The 19,805-nt window shown below is 43.2% G+C and overlaps 1 protein-coding gene across 1 annotated transcript in view; it reads left to right on the forward strand.

Annotated features, from left to right (window-relative positions):
- Ube4A (Ubiquitination factor E4A) overlaps positions 1-19,805 on the forward strand; it is a 200,247-nt gene that overhangs the window by 95,155 nt on the left and 85,287 nt on the right. The window contains exons 8-9 of the mRNA XM_080280834.1: positions 7,878-8,596; positions 18,444-18,647. Coding sequence (XP_080136960.1) covers positions 7,878-8,596; positions 18,444-18,647 — 923 coding nt within the window. The remainder of the gene's footprint in view (positions 1-7,877; positions 8,597-18,443; positions 18,648-19,805) is intronic.

The raw sequence follows: 19,805 nt of genomic DNA on the forward strand, positions 1-19,805 counted from the left end.
CTGGTATGGGTAATTATTCAAAATATACTGGTAATGATATAATATTTAAAGGTAAACATAACTGAAAGAATAAGAAATATTATGAGAAGTGAAGTATTCACCGGAACAGAATTTGGTGGTTAGGAATGGTTAATTTTGAGAATTTTGTGTTCACAGACAATATACAGTGATAAGAATGCTGACTCACAAAGTTAGGAGGAATTTGAGGAAAAAAGGTTGTCTGGTTCTTGATTGAGAGTAGGAGAATCAATGTAGACAAGGTTCCTCCAGTTCCCCCAGTATGTTTAGGGGTTATTATCTGGATATCAGGTTAGGATAAATTAGTTTAGATAAGATTAGGTTTTGATAAATTAGGTTAGATTACAAAAACTTGGTTAGATTAGGATAAATTAAGTTACACGTGGGTTGGCTAGAATACAGTCATGCCGTGATACAATGAGGTTACATCAGGTAAAAACCCATTGCATAGTGATTTTTCATGCAGCAAGGTTGATATAACATGGGTTCAGTGGGGATAGAGAGGGGGCCATTGACCATGTAACCTAAAATCTAAAACAACTTTTCCCTTTTAAATTTGCCCTCCTTAATAGCACCATGCTTTCAACTAGGGGCAGCATCCTTGCCAGACACAATTTCTAAGTCACAAGTTTCAGTATTTCACACACACACACACACACACACACACACACACACACAAAATCAATAATGCACACTGCACTATTTGTTACGCACTTACGCTGTTATTTTGTGATAGGAATAGTGTTTCGATGGCCTTTCATGCACAGAATGGAATAAACGGCCCATGACCACAGCAGATACACTGGGTGGTCATCTTGGCACGATTGGATGGCAGGGAGGCACTGCATACACATGGGTTACATGATATCCAAGTCACAAGTTTCAGTATTTCACACACACACAAAAATTAGCACTTCACTTAATATTGCACACATCAATATTTGTTACACACTTGCACCTTTATTTGGCTGTAGCAATGGTGTTTCAGTGGCCTTTCATGCACAAGATGGAACGAAAGGCAGATGCACAGCAAATATAAACACTGGGTGGCCATCTTGACTTAGCTGACTGGAAGGCATTGTTCTAGCAAATTCACAATCATTTCGTTTTTGTTATTTAAAATATGGACCTAAATTTTTGTCCACCATTATACTGATTTTCATGTAGTAAACAGACAAATAGTAAAACCTGATTAGGTTAAGATAATTTGAATTAGGTTTGGATAAATCAACACTGATTATGGTAAATCAGTGCTGAAATGGCATTCTATAAAGACATACAAATGGCATCCATCAGTCTTCAGTGCTGCTGCAGTGGTAAACAAAGAGTGCTTCATTAGCTGTTAACTCACAGTTTCCCACTGTGTCAGCTGTTGTTATTCACTTGTTCCCATGTTTTGTTTTAGTTCATTTAGTCCATTAGTTAGTAATAGTGCTATTCTTTATCAAATATTTATAATGTTCAGATGCATTTATTAACTCTTACAGGTCTCGCACAGAACATGACTCAACTTTGTACAACTTTACGCAGAACCTAACAATACTTTCTCTGGCCTTACACTGAACCTAACCCTACTTTCTCCATTGAACTACCTGCAATTATATACTGTAATGCAAAATTATATTTTTTGAAGATTCTTGGAAGCTATCCTGCATTATATCTCAACTTTACTGTATTTTACTTAAGGTGTTACAGTATGTGTTTCTGACCTCTTCAGTTTAGGGTCTGTCCAAGCCTGAGCAAATTACTCTAGGGGTAGAGAGAGAGTAACATGGAATAAAAGTTGCATTTGTAGTGAAGAGTTTAAGTGCTCACTGATTGGTTTATGGGCAAGATAGTATGTTGTAGGTAGTGATGCAGTACTTACTGCTTTTCATGTTATTGCATTTTATTGTGGATATAAAATTGGAGTGTTTTATCTGAGAGTCAGTAGTCATAAAGAAAATATACGGTAGCGAAAAAGCTTGGAAGGAGTACAGTAAAAAGAGGCAATAAGAAATATGTAAAAATAAGAGGAGATGATTGAAAATATGAAAAGGATTCTATAAATAAAAGTAAAAAAGAACCCAAATGATCCTACAGGTTTGAAAACAGTAAAATGAAAATAAGGGACAGTATACTGAGACTGAGAGATGATGAAGCAGTTAATGAGAAAGAAGGAAAGATGTGTGTGCAGGATAATGAAAGAAAGAGTGCAGTCTGACTTTGTAACAGACAAGGAATATTTAGAACCTAAAGCAGAAATACAACCTTTGCAATTAGAAGTAAAAGTAGGTCAGAGGAGTGAGTTACAGGAAAACCTCGATTTAATGGCATTCATTCTAACAGCAACCCCAAACTAACGACACAAATCTCCTGAGGAAAATTTATGCAAAAAAATTTTTTAAATTCCCCCCAAATGGGGAAAAATTAGAAAGAAATTCAAATGTGGTGGGCACCGCGTGCATCTCAATTGTCTGTTTGCAGTTTCCCGCCAACTGGGTATGTTTATGCTCACCCAGCCTTCCTCCTGCTTAGCCTGACCCCAAAGTGAAAAAAATTAGCATGTAAGGTTAGATTTAAGAACTAGTGTTATAGACTGCATAACTTAGTGAACTTATTTACGTAGTGCCATCTATTCTACTCCAGCCTGCCAACTAACTTACCTGGATTACTGTACTTATCTGAATTACTGTACAGTACTTTAGTACAACACCACACCTACCTGCTTTCTTTTGTTCTAAATATAAATTTTTTTTATTGATTTTTTTATGTCTGCACATGTTTATTTGCTGAAAAATGTGTTAAAATGTGTTAGTTTGAGTTCCAAGGATATTGATAGGTGTAAGCCCAAATCTAACGGAATTTCGTTTTTTTCGGCATGCTCAGGGCCCCCTAGGGTGCCGTTAAATCAAGGTTTCATTGTATTACAGTTGATGAAGGATGTAGATGCGAGGAAGGCAGTGAGACTGGATGAAGTAGATGATTGGATTCTGAAAGAATGTGCAGATCAGTTAGTGTAGTCTGTCCATGTTGTTATTATTAACTGCTCTCTAAAGATTGAGGAATTGCTATTCGAATGGAAAAAATAGAAAACTGTAAAGTTCTGGTTTATAAAGGAGAATACAGTAATCACTCTAATATCCGGACGCCCAATATCCGAACATCCCCACTAACCGGACATAATCATCCCGGGATCCAATATTCCCAAAATGGTCCGAAAACTGCAAAAAATTAAAAAAAAAAAAAAAATCCCACCCGTAATTTGAACTTGCCGCGCGCGGTGCGGGAGAGCATTGTTGTGGCGCGTCATTCCTCCAACGTCCGATAGAGCGCCGCTGCATCCTCCCCACTTTCCGCCTGTTTCTTGCCGCAAGTGCACGCTCGTCGTTATGGCCGCCCGCATGATTGCTTTTGTGGTGGTGCCTTACCTGCTGCAGGCACTCCTGCTGCTCTCGGGCCTCCTCTTAGTGTGTGCGATGATGGCCCCGCCACCTGAGAAAAGGAAGAGAGTGGTGTTGATTCTGGAGAAGAAACAAGAAATATTGGAGAAAGTAGATGCGGGGTGGTCTTCTTCCCACATCCTACACGAGTTCAACCTGGCCCGATCTACTTTGTTCGATATTAAGAGATCCCGAGACAAACTCATGCAGTACACGGCTGACTTCTCGTCGAGAAGCAAACGCAACGTGGAGAGGAAGGTGATGTTTACTCCCAAGTTTGCTGAAATCGACCGCTCCACATTGATTTGGCATCGACAGCAACGTGCTGCTGGTGTGATGGTACTTGGAACGGAGCTGAAGGCTGCTGCTGAGAAGTTCGCCAGGCTTCTCGATGCCCTAGACTTCAAGGCATCCGAGGGTTGGCTCTTTGCGTTCAAGTTATGGCATGGCCTTACCAACCGTAAAGCTCATGGCGAAGCTTTGGACGCTAACGAGGATGGAGTTGACGAGTTTCGGCACAAGGTGAAGGGCTTGATCGACAGGGAGGGCCTCACTCTCGGTCAAGTCTACAACGCAGACGAAACTGGTCTATTCTATTGCTCGCTGCCAATGAACACTCTAGCCGAGGAGACGGAGAAGCGTGTACCTGGCCGCAAGCTCTCCAAGGAACGGATATCTGCTTTGTGTTGTGCCAATGCTAACGGCATGCACCGGCTTAAGCCCGTTGTTGTTGGCCATGCAAAGCAGCCTCGGTGTCTTTGTGGGGTGATGGATGTCCTTCTTGTCCTCTGGTACCATTCTTTGAAGGCATGGTTTACAGCCGTGATCTTCAAAGACTGGTTCCACCGCCACTTCGTCAAGGAGGTCATCAATTACCAGATGAAGACACTGGGAATCCCGCGCGACCAGATAAAGGCCCTCCTTCTCCTCGACAATGCACCTGCCCACCCGTGCAACAAGGACTTGGTGGATGAGAATGGCCGGATTAGGTGCATGTTTCTGCCACCTAATACGACTGCTCTCATCCAACCAATGGACCAAGGAGTGATCGTGGCAACAAAGCGCCTATACCGAAGGAAGTTCCTGGGCGAGGTGATGGTTGTTCTCGAGGACGAGGACGAGCACAGGGAGGGACGGGACACACGAGGCCAGCGGACTTTGGAAAACCTTCGCCGCTACAACATCAGGTCTGCGCTGTACAACTGGGCTAGTGCATGGAAGGAAGTCCCTGTGAAGACTCTGGAAAATGGTTGGTCTCGTCTGCTTCTCGGAACGGATGTGGAGTACGATTTTCTAGGGTTTGACGTGGATGACTTCCATGCATGGCTACGTACGCACGGTGACGATGTTGATGTGGACGATCTTCGTGAGTGGTTGGATGACGAATAGGGCGATCCTGGGTATCAAATATTGTCTGATATCGAGATCGCGTCTTCAGTTGCAGGTGTCAGTACCGAGCTTGAAGATTCTGACGAGGAAGGCGACGATCATGCGGACTTCTCTCAGCAGGATACTACTCCAGCCATCCTCAAGCTGAGCGCACTCCGGGAACATCTAGAGTTCGTCCTAGACTACCTGGAACACCCGGACTGCGACAGGGAGATGGGGCCCTTGGGACTTGTGGAGGAAGTGCGTGCTTTCAGGCAGCGCATCATCAATCGTCAGAATCGTCGGTCATTGCCTCAATCAACCACTGACAGTTTTTTCAGGACCGTGACCCCTGCTGTGCCCAGCCCTGGCTCCACTCCGTTGCCTCCCCAAGACAGGCCCTCATGCTCCAAGCCACAGCCCAGCACATCAGCCACGGTGGAGTCACCGCTCGACGTGAGTTTGCGGCTGTCTTCAGAGTCATCTGCAGTGGGTATGCCATCACCACGACCCAGCGACGCACCCCTAGGTCACCTGCCAGTGATACTCTCGGACTCTGACAGTGAATAAACAGCAAGAACTTCTCCACTAGACCACACGGGAATTTACAGTGTTGTGCAGTGAAAAAAACAAGAGTGTTGTGTTAAGGATTTACAGTTGTGAGAGAAAAGACTAATTTGGAACAAAATTTAATGTAAATAGACTTGTTTGTTTTTGCTTTAGAAAATTATTAGAAGAATGGGAAAAGTTAAAGTGCAGAGTGCAACACTTAAAGTTACAATGGAGCATTAGTTAGACAAGAGTGCGCACTGTGAAGAGAACGGACTTCTGTGTGCGATTGACTAAGCTCAGTGCAAGACTTCATGAACAGTGTACTGGAAGTACTTCAGGAAATCCTTCTTACTGTCAGAGTCCGAGAGGAGGCGGTTATTCATCGAGGTGGCCATGGACTTGCTGTAAGTAGGCAGAATGTTCCATACTGTACTTTTTTCCATACTATACTTACCTCATTTCACTCTTTAATGTCCTTTATTGGTGTGAACAGGGTGTTAGGAGCTATGCATGTGAGTAGGAAGGTGTTTTTCTGAGTTAGGCTAGGTTAGGGTCCATAAGTACCAGTCCAGGCACCAGTCACCAGAATGTTTAATATGTATGAACCTACTTCTAAACCTTCATTTTATGCTTCTTTTGCATTTATTTCAGTCATTTATGTGCCTTATTGGTGTGATTTGGGTCTTAAATAGGTGCTATGCTTGTCCAGAGGGAGTTGTATAGGTGTTTCTCTGAGTTAGGGTCCATAAGTACAAGTCCATAAGCTGGGGCCCAATATCCGGACAAGACCACTATCCGGACCTGCCTATGGCTCTATTACGTCGGATATTGGAATGATTACTGTATAGTGAGGACCAGCTGAATTACATGCCTGTCTCCCTTATTAGTTTTTTTTGAAAACTTTGTGATTTTGTCATTTGTACAAAATGGATAAGATTCATGGAGAACAAGATGATAACATTAAAGCAGTTTGGATTCAGGGAAGGGTCATCTTGTGTTACTAACTTCTTAAATTTCTGCAGCAGAATGGTAGATAATGTACAATGAAAAGAAAGGCTGGGTAGACTACATCTGCCAGGATTTGAAGAAGGCATTTGATATAATGCTTCATAGAAAATTATTGTGGGAGCTGAAAATCAGTGGAGGTTTTCACTGGAAATATATGTAGTGGATGGAAAATTATTTGGTGGGGGGAAAAAAAAAAAAAAAAAAAGATATTAGTTTTCCCACAGGAGAGAAGTGTCTAATGGAGTGTTGCAGGGTTCAGTGTTGGCCCCAGTCATGTTCTTGAAATATGTAAATGACATGTCTGATAGAAGCTGTAGTCATATGTATTTATCTGCCGATGATCCAAAAATTGTGTGAAGTACATCAGAGGGGTAGATTGTTACAAGGAAGTGCAAAAGGATCTGGAAACTTTACAGTTGGAGTCAGAACTGAAAAATAGAATTCATTGCTGGAAAATGCCATGTTTTAGGAAGTGAGTGACAAGTCCAGATTATGCATACAAGATGGGAGGAGAGAAAATAAGTGAGGCAAAAGAATAAGAGGACCTTGGTATAACTGTACAGGATGGCTTATCACCAGAAGAACACATAGACAGGAGTGCTAGGGAAGCTTATGGACTACACTAGCAGTTAGGTAATAATGAGTATAATATGACTGAGATTAGAGTATACAGCAGTGATCTGGTCACCACACCTAAAAACACATCAGTAATGGAGAAGATAAAAAGGATAGCCACAAAATTGATACCAAGCTTGAGAGGCTTGCCTTTTGAGGAGAGACATGAAAAATTGAACTTACCAGTCCTGTAAAGAGTGGAGGGAGAGGAGATTTGATCACGGTATTTAAAGGAGCAAGGAGACTGAAACAAGTGGATAGAGAGGACCTCTGTGAGAGGGTGGAGAAACAAGAGGCCATGAATTGAAGTTGAGAAAGAGTTGATGCCTCAATGATGTAAAGAAATTTAGTTTCCCAAGCAGAGCTTTAGGCACTTGGAATAATTTAAAAAAGGTAGTTGTACAAGAATAAAACTTCAATTTAGATTGGATAAATAGTACTCATTGATAAAAAGAGACAGGACAACACGAGCATAGCTCAAATCTTGTATACTACAGTTAGGTAAAACACACACACACACACACACACACACACACACACACACACACACACAAGAGAGAGAGAGAGAGAGAGAGAGAGAGAGCACTTGCTTTTCTGATGTGGGAGACCTTCATAATTATGGTGGCAGTGGTACAGTTTTGCACATCTTCTGTCAGGGTATGTAAACCCTCTGCATCTTGCATCCTATCCCCTGAAAGGATGTTAATGGACTGTAGGTGAAGAATAACTTTTACCTACAGTCCACCAAGTCCACATCCAGATGAGCCTGCAGTCACAACAATTAAAGCAGCAACACTCCCACTATGCACCACACCCACCACTCTATTTACCTAGGACATCGGTGGTGATGTGAGGTGGCAGTAACAATAACAAAACTGTATGTGTATGTTGCAGGTGGTGTACCAGCGGCTGCACAAGGTGTCCCAAGAGCTGGGTCGACTGCAACAGGAGTTGGGGCAGATGGGAGGGGCAGGGGCAGCTGGAGAGGCAGCCCGTGCTCACCTGGAAACTCGTATTTGCACACTCCTCAACCTTAAGGCAGCCTTGTTCTCACCCCAGCTGATGGAAGGGCTCATGGAGTTCTTGGGGGCCACTGCTGAGTGGCTGGTGCAAATTGCTGTCAGTCCTTTGGACAGTCCCACCCCTCCCAATCTGGCAGCCCCTTGGGAGCTGACACTACCACTGCCACTGGGAGACCATGTGGCACTCCAGTGGGTGCCAGAACTGATAGTGGAGACCATGACCTCAGTCCTGAATGCCATACACCGTCACATACCGGATCATCTGATGGGGGCCTCGGCCACCCTGATGTTGCCCCATATCATGTCCTTTATCACGGTCTTCATGGGCTCCCCCAACCGCATCAACAACCCACATTTGCGTGCTCACCTGGCTGGCAGTTTGGAGGCTCTCCTGCCGGGTGGTGGACGGGAGGAGGGTAGGACAGCAGTGGGAATGAGGTGGGGACTGCTAGGAGATGCAAGGGAGCAACTGTTCTTGTCCCACCCTCTGGCCCCTCATCTTCCCACTGCTCTCCTCAGTGTCTTTGTCTCCATAGAGGTCACCGGTCATGCTGTCGCTTTTGAGGAGAAGTTCAACTATCGCAAACCCATGTTAGTAATGTTTGTACAGTCTCAGTTATACCTCTCAGGAATTGAATCATAGCCCATCAAGTGACATGGTTGGGAAGATATAACATCAACATTCTTATTTACTGTATATGCTGGCACATGTAAATCATGTCTTACTTTATGGCAGGTTCTTCTCTGTCAGCATTGTTGTATGCCTTTTCCAGATCCGTAAATGCCATAAGCACTGTATAATCCTTCTCACAAGCTTTCTTCAACACATGTCTCACTGCAAATATTTGATCCACACATCCTCTGCCACTCCTAAAGCCACCCTGTTCATCACTCACTAGGACTTCTGATATCTCTTTTACTTTCTCTATAATAGTTCTTCCATATACATTCAGTAGACATATGCCATGATAATTGTTGCACTCACTTCGTTTACCTTTATTTTTGTACAGGGGCACAGTCACTGCCTTTTTCCACTCTGCTGGTACAGTTTCACTCATCCATGCCTTCATACATTACTCCAGCAAGCACTTCATTCTGCTTTCTCCACTACACTTAATTATCTCTGCATACATCTCATCAACCCCAGCTGCTTTCTCATTTTTCAGCTGCTTCACAGCATTCTTCACCTATGCAAGTGTCACATTTCCTGGCACTGCATTCCTTCTCATTACATCCCCAAAACCAGTCATGTTAACAGTTGCTTTGCTCCCTTCATTCCCATTCATCAGACTTTCAAAATATTCTTTCCATCTGGTCCTCATCATCTTAGTGAAAATAATTTCATTCATTCCATATACTCTGAATTTTCCAATGCAGATTCATCCCACTCCTTCCAGCAACAATCCAGTACCCTCTCAAGTAACTGTTTCTTTTTTTTTCCCCCTCTTCTTTTCACCTTGATCATTCTGTAGCTGTTTCTGCTGCAGACAAAACTGAAATATTTGTCCAGACTTTCTACCCCTGTTCCACATGGCACAGTTCTGGTGTTTTCCCACCAGCTCTTCCCTCCTCTATCATCCTAGTGCCTGTAAAGTAAATTTAATCAGAGTATGTATTTTTTGCCCTCACTGGCCTCGGCACTAATAAGGCAGATGGGCCTGATGAGACTTATTCTTTTGTTCTGTAAACTCTTGCCTTTGTCTGTCAACTCATATTCATCCCTCTTGCTGAAAGTTTGCTCTCATTCAGCCAGTTAAGAAGAAGGATGGCCATACTCTTCCCTCTTGCTGAAAGTTTGCTCTCAGTTAGCCAGTCCAGATGAAGGGTGACCATTCCCAGCCCACTGACTATCATCAGCTGCTTTAATATCTTATAGTTCTAAAGTCTTTAAAACTGTCCTTAATAGGAAGATTTTGAAGCGTCCTTCCTCTCATAACATTAACCATCTTTTTCATTGCCAGTATGATTTCTGCCTACGCTTCAGTATCTTCTCGTCTTCTTTTCAGACTCTTAGTCATCTTCCTTATAGGAGTTTGGTTATCAGTAGTGGTATTCCTAAGTATTCTATCTTATCACCAACTCTTTCTTCTTTTCATGTCTCCATGTGTCATGTCTCCATGGTTGTTCAATCTGTACATGGATGGGGTAATAAAAGAGGTACAATGTAGGGTAGTGGATGTTGGAGTGGCCCTGGTGAGAGAGGATAGTGTTTGGAAACTCCCTGTACTGTTGTTTGCAGATGATACCGTGTTGTTGAGTGAAGACGAAGGGGAGCTGCAAGGCTTGGTGGATGAGTTTGAGAGAGTGTGTAAGAAACGGAATCTAAAGGTGAATGTAGGGAAGAGTAAAGTGATGGTCTTTGAGAGAGGTGAAGTCAGTGAATGTACAGCGAGGTTGGATGGTGAGGAATTGGAAAATGTGAGTATGTTTAAGTACTTGGGTAGTGTGATGAGTAAGGATGGAGGTTTGGAGGGTGAAGTGCTTGAAAGGGTACAGCATGGAAGAAAGGTTGCTGGTTCTTTGAAAGCAGTGATAAGAAACAGGGAAGTGAGCATGGAAGTGAAAAAGTTACTACATGACAGTATTGTGATACCAACTCTAACGTACGGAAGTGAAGCTTGGACGTTGTTGGAAGGACACAAGTCAAGAGTGAGAGCAGTGGAAATGAGTTATTTAAGAGGAGCCTGTGAAGTCACATGAAGAGACAGGCTGATAAATGAGGATATAAAGGAGTGTTGTGGTGTTGATGTGGATGTAATAGGAAGCGTTATGAGGAACACACTGAGGTGGTTTGGCCATGTGGAGAGGATGGAGGGTCAAAGACTGACGAAGAGAGTGTATGTGAGTGAGGTGGAAGGGGGAAGAGGGAGGGGGAGGCCGAGGATGAGATGGAGGGATGGGGTGGAGAGGTATATGAGAGAGGGGGGTGTGAGTTGGGAGCAGGGCAGTGAAATGGCAGGGGACAGGGCGACTTGGAGGCGATTTGTTTGTGGCCACCCCAAACGGGATTGAAGCGTCTGGCAATAGATAGATAGATAGATCTTCTGAACAGCACATATGTCCCTAACCCGGCATATGCTAATGACTCCCCTCATCTTATTTCCACCTACTTCTTAGTTTTAGCTTCAGCAGTCTCAGAATAATGATGTGGCACACCTAATCTCTGATTTGGTTGCCATTTCTGATTGGGTTAAAAAAGAACTGGGGGCAGATTTAGGCCATTTTCCATTGTCTTTAGTTAAAAAAGAACTGAGGGCAGATTTGGGCCATTTTCCATTGACTTTAGAAGATTATAAGTATTATCCTGGTACTTTTGGGTCAGCAGACACTAGAACAACTAAAATTGTTAAACTCTTTCCTTCTTCTGTCTGTATCTTTCTTTCCTTCTTCACTTCCTTCCTTCTTTCCCACCAGTGTTTCTTTCCTTCCTTCCTTTTTTTTTTTTTTTTTTTTTTTTTTTTTTTTTTCTCATATGCATCTCTCCCACCCTTCATTCATTCATTCATTCATTCATTCTGTCCATCCATCTTATATTCTGTTTTATCAATATTCCACCTTCATTCCCTCGTTCCTTTACGCACTTAATTTGTCACTCTCTTTCCTAGCTTTCCTTCCTTTTTTTTTTTTTTTTTTTTCTTTTCTGTCTGCCTTCCTTCTTTCTTTGTCATTTTCTTTCTCTGCCTCCTTTCCTTCATTCTTCCCCTCTTTTCCCTCCTTTCCTTCACCTTTTTCTCCTACCATTCTTTCTCTCATTTCATCCCTTCCCCTCTTTCTTTCTTTCCTTCTGTAGTTCCTGTCTTCCTTTCCTGACTCTCCCGGATGTCTTTGGTTTCTTCAGTCCTTTTTATCCATTTTCCTTCATTCCATCTTTCCTTTCTTTCTTCCTTCCTCCCTCCCCATTATTCTCACTTGTTTTTCTCCAGTCTTCCCACCTTCGTGCTATCACTCCTGTCTTCATTCTTTACATCCCTCCATTTCCTTTCACTTCTACCCTCTTTTTCTTTTTTTCTTTTCCTCTTGTTTTCTTCTTTGTCTTCTTCTTAATCTTCTTCTTCTTGTTATTATTATTATTATTATGTTGTGGTAGGTGGGGGCGCCCATCATCCACTCACTCAATGTAGAGGTGCCGTATGATCTCTACGCGGGGTGACAAGCCAAATGGTTTCCTGTACCCAGGAAACCATTTACCACACTGGGTGGTAACCATATAACCGGGGTTTCTGGCAGGGTTAAGTGTCCCCCAGATTCCCCTATCAAAAATCACTTAATTATGGCAGTCGTTTCAGTAGCCTCGTAGGGCCCAATACCTGCCCAGGGCCCCAACCAAATGGGCAGACTCACGTGGCCATGTGGAATGTGAGAGGTGTGAATGAGGAGAGCAAGAGGGTGGAAGTGGTGAATGTGTTCAAGAGTGCAAAATATGCTGTGATGGCATTGTGTGAAACAAAGATGAAAGGGTTCAAAGTGGAGGAGTTGGAGGGTGTGAAATGTGTAAGGTCGGGAATGAATGGGAGTGGAAGATGTAAGGAAGGAGTTGCTTTGTTGATGACTGAGGTGTGGCAGAGTGGAATGAGAGACTACAAATGTGTCAGCTCGAGGTATATGTATGTCAAGTTCAAGTTTGAGAAGTTGAAATTGGCAGTGATTATAGCGTATGCACCATGTGAGGACAGGAGTGAGAGAGAGAAAGACAGGTTTTGGGATGAACTGGGTGAAGTAGTGGGAGAAATGCCCAGGAGCTATAAAGTGATTGTGATGGGGGATATGAATGGAAGAGTAGGCACTGGTCCTGAGGATGACATAACGGGTTGTTATGGAGTACCAGGAGAAAATGATAATGGGAATCGACTAAAGAATATGTGTCAGGAGAGTAGGTTGTGCATTTGTAACTCCTATTTCAAACACAGAGATGCACATAAATATACATAGTATAGAGGGAACGGGGATCGTGTTGAAAGAGGCTTGATTGATTACGTGCTCGTAGAGAGGTCAATGATGGGAATGGTTGCTGATACGAGGGCTGTGAAAGGATGATGTGGAGGTCTGTCAGATCACATGATTGTGGTATGCAAGATCAAGCTGAGAGGAGTGAGGTGGATCAGGAAGGAGAGGAGCAGTCAGGGAGAAAGACTGAAAGTTGAGAAGCTGAGGATCAAAGAAATGGCAGTTGAATACAGGACCAAAGTAGAGGACGAGTTAGAATTACTGAATTGGAATGAAATGGATCTGGACAGACTGTGGAATGCATATACGGATTGCTTAGTTAGGACTGCTAAAGCAGTGTGTGGTTTGGCAAGAGTAACAACAAAGAAGAAAGGTACAGCATGGTGGGATGAGGAGGTAAAGAGAATGGTGGAGGAAAAGAGGAAGAAGCGGCTAAAGTGGTTACAGGATAGAGGTTCAGTTGAAATAAGAAGTAAATATGTTGAGAGCAAGAAGCACGTAAAGAGACTAGCGAAGAGGAAAAAGAGGGAGGTAAATGAGGATCTAGGAAGAACAATGAATGTGAACTACCCTGAAAATAGAGAGTTATTGTGGAAGGAGGTGCATTTCTGCAGAAATGTAGAAGTGAAAGCGGAAAGAAATGTGATGGTGTGAAGGATGCAGGTGGTAGGTGGTAGATTATTAATCCATGGAGATGAAGTAAGGACCAGATGGAAAGAATATTTTGAAAGCCTGATGAATGGGAATAGAGAGAGCAGAGCAGCTGTAAAAATTATTGGTTTTGGGGCTGTACAGAGAAGGAATGCAGTGCCAGAAGATTTAACACTCGCACAGGTGAAGAATGCTGTGAAGCGGCTGAAAAATGGTAAAGCCGGTGGGGTTGATGAGGTGTATGCAGAGATGCTTCAGTGTAGTGGAGAGAATGGAATGAAGTGCTTGTTGGAGGTATGTAAGAAGGCATGGATGAGTGAAACTGTGCCTGCAGAGTGGAAAAAGGCTGTGATTGTACCCCTGTACAAAAATAAAGGTGAGCGAAGTGAGTGCAAGAATTATCGTGGCATAAGCTTACTGAGTGTAGTAGGGAAGGTATATGGAAGAATTATTATAGAGAAAGTAAGAGAGATATCAGAAGTCCTAGTGAGTGATGAACAGGGTGGCTTTAGGAGTGGCAGAGGATGTGTGGACCAAATATTTGCAGCGAGACAGATAATAGAGAAGGTTTGTTAGAAGGACCATAAGGTGTTTATGGCATTCATGGATCTGGAAAAAGCATATGACAAAGTGGACAGAGAAGGTTTGTGGAAACTTTTGCGCATGTGTGGTGTAGAGGGTAAGCTGCTAGGTGACGTCAAGAGTTTTTATGATGGTAGTGAACCATGTGTAAGGGTTAATGGGCACCTAAGTGAATGGTTCATGATCATTGTGGGCGTGCGACAAGGTTGTTTGATGTCTCCATGGTTGTTCAATATATACAGTAATCCCTCTAATATCCGAACGCCCAATATCCGAACATCCCCACTAACGGGACATAATCCTCCTGGGATCCAATATTCCCAAAATGGGCCAAAAACCGCAAAAAATTCGAAAAAAATCTGACTTTTTTCCCTCCCATAATTTGAAATTCCCGCCTGGCGCCAAACAGCTGTTACACCATGGTCCCTTCACCCCTTCCTTCCTCCCCCTCCCCCCTCCCCTGTCAGGTTGCCATTTGGTATTTTTCATTACCAATTGTGGGCCAATTTGGTAATGAAAAATTCGTTTGGTAATGAATTAGAATAATGCATTACCAAATGGATTTTTCACATGTATGAGGATACACAGGATGGAGATGGTGGATTGTTTGCTCTCTCTGATTAATCTGCTACCCTACATAGTGTGAAAATAATCAACATGGTGTTAGTTATAAGGAGAGTGATTACATGTATTTCCACTTGTATATATAATTAGTGAAGAATATATGCTAGCTTTACGAATTTGGTAATGAAAAGTTATATTTGACAATGAAAGTTGAGGAGATTGGTAATGTGGCTGTTGCGATCTGGCAACTCTGTTACCCCACCAACATCAACAGTCACAGCTTAACTCCGATGGAGAGCAGATACTCATAACAGTGCAAGCCACAGGTGCTTGTTTTTTGTGAATAAACAGTGAATAAACTGCAATACCTTGCCACTAGAACACACGGGAATTTACAGTGTTGTGCAGTGTTAAGAAATTAGAATTTAGAGTGCAGAGGATTAACTGTGGACTGCAAACTGGCGGTTCAAACCAGTCCAACAGCAAGGGACTTGTAAGTACCCAGAATGTTTAATATTGTATAAAAAAAAACTCATTTTATGGTTCTTTTGCATTTATTTCAGTCTTTTATGTCCCTTATTGGTGTGATTTGGGTCTTAAATAGGTGCAATGCATGTCCAGAGGGAGTTGTATAGGTGTTTTTCAGAGTTAGGGTCCATAAGTACAAGTCCATAAGCTGGGGCCCAATATCCGGACAGGACCACTATCCGGACCTGCCTATGGCTCTATTGATCCGGATATTGGAGGGGTTACTGTATATGGATGGGGTGATGAGAGAAGTAAAAACATGAGTACTGGAGAGAGGGATGGCATTTGTAATGAATGGTGATGGATGGAATATCTCAAATTTGTTGTTTGCTGATGATGCAGTACTGCTTGCAAGTACCGGACAAGAACTTGATAGGCTAGTGCAGAGTTTTGCTGATGTCTGTAAGCATCGTTCTTTGAGAGTAAATGTAGGAAAGTGTAAAGTGGTGGTTATTGAGAGAGAAGGTGACTCCCAGTGCAATGTAACAGTGAATGGAGAGTAACTGGAATTAATGAGAGAGTTCAAATGCCTGGGTACAGTGATAGAAAAGAGAGGAAAATGTGCAAAAGATGTTGAAAGTAGAGTGACACAAGGAAGAAAAGTAGCTGGTGCAATGAAGGCCTTGATAAGAAACAGAGGCTTGAGTGTTGCAGCTGCACAAGGCTTACATGAAGGAGTTTTAGTGCCAACTTTAACATATGGATATGAGACTATGGTGTGGCATGAAAATGAAAAGTCAAGAGTGAGAGCAGTGGAGATGAGACTGCTGAGGAATGTATGTGGAGTACAGAGAGTGGATAAGATACGAAATAATGTGTATCATGAAAGATGCGGAGTGAGGAAGTCGGTGGACATCAGAATTGAAGAGAGTGTACTGAGATGGTGTGGTCATGTGGAGAGAGTGGATAACAATAGAGTGGTGAAAAAGGTATATCAAAGCGAATTCAAATGAGGGAGGAGGCTAGGTAGGCCAAGGAGAAGGTGGAGAGGTATGGTGGATGAATGTGTGAGGAAGAGAGGTTTGGAAGTCGGTGAGGCTAGGGAACTGACAGGAGATCAAGCTGGCTGGATAAATTTTATGAAAGGAAGTGCATGCTCAGGGATTTTTGGCACCCCTTTTTAACATGGCAGCATCTGGATTGACTCTGTCAGATACAATTATGTGAAGCTACAGAATGTGGTGAATGTTTTTGGCGTATCCGATAGAGCGAGGATTCCGGGGGCTTGAATGATGAGTGAATGGAAGTGTGGCCCATTGGATTGGGCAAATTTGGGCTGTCTGGACACTGCTACTCCTCACCCTGCCCTAGGGTGGGAAAGGAGGTCCGGATGATGATGATGATGATGATGATGATTATTATTACTAGCTGCCTAGCCCCAGGCCCCTACACACTTCATGGGGCAATGTATGATTGGATGATGATGATGATGATTATTATTACTATTATTATCCATCCATCAACCAATCCCATGCTGCCTAGTGTGGAGCATAGGAGCCTGGGGGTAGGCAAGTTGGTCCTGACATTTAAGATGAGAGTGATTAGCCTCACTCATCCCTGAGTGGCACTACATGAGCAATAAACCCCAATCATCTTTTGGATATAAACCTGCATCGGCTCAATCCGATTGAAGCACCTTAATTACCCACTAAACCACCATGTGCCATAATTTGGTTATACGGTTACCACCCAGCATAGTAAATGGTATCCTGGTGTACAGGAAACCATTTGCTTGTCAGTGTAGTCACCCATAGGCAGATGGAAGAGGACAGAATGAAGGATTGAAGGACAGAAGAGGACGGAAGGAAGAGAGGAAAGGGCAGTCACCCAAAATCAGCACTACGTCGAGTGAGTGGATGGTGAGCGCCCGCATCTGCCACCAATTGTTATTATCATTATTATTATAATTAGTAGTGGTAGTAATACTGTGGTAGTAGTAGGTGTAGTACTGTATTTTAAGTGTATTTTTTCTTTCCTTCATTCTTTCCACTTCCCTCTGCTAATTGGTGACTTTACATTCCTTCTTATGTCTTTCTTTCCTTCATTCTTTCCTCTTCCTTCTGCCTATGGGTGACTGTACGCTGAGTGACAGGCCAAATGGTTTCTTGTACACCAGGAAACGATTTACAGCCCTGGGTGGTAACCATACAATCAAATTATGGTACCTGGTGGTTTAGTGAGTAATTAAGGTGCTCCAGTCGGATTGAGCTGGTGCAGGTTTATATCCAAGGGGTGGATGGGGCTTATTGCTCATATAATGCCACTCAGGGATGAGTGAAGCTGGTCACTCTCATCTTAAATGTCAGGACTAACTTTCCTAGCCCCAGGCTCTTATGCTTCTCATGGGGCAACATAGGATTGGATGATGGATGGATGGAATTATTATTAGTGTCAGTACTATTGGATCATGTTGGTAGGATGCAAGTCAAGAATGAGAGCACTGAAAATGAATTCTTTCAGAGGAGCATGTGGAGTTGCATAAGACAGGGAGACAAATGAGGAAGTAAAGGAGCTTTGTGATGTCAGAGCTGATGTGTTTGAAAGTGTTAAGAGAAATATTCAGGGATGGTTTGGTTATTTGGAGAAAATGAAGAATGAGAGACTGACTAGGAGACTGTATGTGAGTGGGGTGGAGGGGGAGGGAAATACCATGGGTGAAATGGAGAGATATATGAGAGAGGGAGTGTGAGTTGGAGAAGGGCAGCCAAATGGCAGGGTACAGAGCAGCATTGAGGCAAGGTGTTTGTGGCCACCCCCCTATGGGATTAAGGCATCTGGCTGTAGATAGATAGAAACAATAGATTATTATTATTCCTCCTCCTCTTCTTCCTCCTCCTCCTCCTCCTCCTCCTCCTCCTCCTCCTCCTCCTCCTCCTCTTCTTCCTCCTCCTCCTCCTCCTCCTTCTTCATGAGAAAGATTAGTAGATTAATCCACATTTCCTATGGGCATAGAGATTTGGCAGGCCTTCCATGCAATACAAGTGTTACATGGAAGTATATAACTTTTGTGGGAGAGGAGAGGAGGAAATTTTACCTGGGAATACCATACCTTTGCCTTTTAATTTGTGTTCCAGAAATGATGATAGGGCTGTGTGAAGAGAGACATTTTGGGCTGGAAAAATGGTGATGGTTATGAAAACGTTGTTACAGTATAATGTTGTGTTGCCAGGTACGAGGTGATGAAGTTCCTGTGGTCTTGGCCACAGCACCGACAAGGCTTCGTTCGGTTGGCAACGGAAGCACTAGCCAACATGGAGGCTGCCACACCACCACTGTTCCTCCGCTTCGTCAACCTCCTCATGAATGATGCCATCTTTCTTTTGGATGAAGGACTTTCATATATGTCGCAGCTGAGAGAGGAAGAGATTCAAAGGTGAGCTGTAGGAGGAGGAGAGGGGGGAGATGCAGAGCAAGGTATAGAGATTTGAGGGGAGGGAGGGGGAGAGAGAGAAAATAGAGGAGAAATATGAAAAGGCATAGAGGAAGACAAAGAGGAAAGGATGAGAGAGAAGGTAGAGAGAGAAAAGTGGGAAGTAAAGATAGGGGAGCAAAGGAAATATGCAGAAGGGATATCATAGGTGAGCAGTGTGTGAAGAATGATGAAGGAAGGGTAGTGGTGAACAGTGAGGATATTAAAGATGCATGGAGAGAGCATTATAACCGGTTGTTGAATGAGGAGTTTGACTGGGACAGGGAAGGTTTGGAGCCAGCAGATCCAGTGTCTGGCCCTTGGCCTTTGATTGATACTGCTACTGTGAGTGAGGCAATAGGCAGGATGAGGGTGGGGAAGGCAGCAGGTGTGTCTGGGTTGACTGCCGAAATGTTGAAGGCCTCAGGCGATATAGGGGTGAGTTTAGTCACTGACCTGATAAATAGGATTATTTATGAGTGTGTTGTCCCAGATGATTGGCTGAAGAGTGTAATTGTAAATGTGTATAAAGGTAAGGGTGATGCCCTGGAAAGAGGGAATTATAGAGGTATAAAGCTTTTAGATCAGATAATGAAGGTAATGGAGAGAGTTTTAGAAGGTATGATTAGAGAAAGAGTGAATATTGATGAGATGCAGTTTGGGTTTAAGCCAGGTAGGGGGACCACTGATGCCATATTCATTGTTCGACAGCTTCAGGAAAAATATATTGGTAGAAGAAGGGATCTTTATTTTGTTTTTGTTGATTTGGAAAAGGCCTTTGACAGAGTCCCTAGAGAGGTGGTGAAGTGGGCAATGAGAAAGCTTGGCTTGGAGGAGTGGCTGGTTTGGGTGGTTATGGCCATGTATGTGGGTGCTCACACCCAGGTGAGAGTGAATGGAGATTTGAGTGATGAGTTTTCCGTGAATGTTGGTGTGCATCAGGGGTCAGTCTTGAGTCCCATGTTGTTTATCATGGTACTTGAAGCCCTTTCACGTGACTTTAGAAACGGACTCCCGTGGGAGTTGTTGTATGCTGATGATTTGGTGTTGATTGCAGAGAATGAAAGGGAGGCGGAGGAAAGGTTTAGGAAGTGGAGAGATGGTATGGGGCAAAAGGGTTTA

Source organism: Coenobita brevimanus, chromosome 86 (assembly GCF_032717465.1).
Source record: "Coenobita brevimanus isolate Jiangsu-jjx chromosome 86, ASM3271746v2, whole genome shotgun sequence".
Classification (NCBI taxonomy): Eukaryota; Metazoa; Arthropoda; class Malacostraca; order Decapoda; family Coenobitidae; genus Coenobita; species Coenobita brevimanus.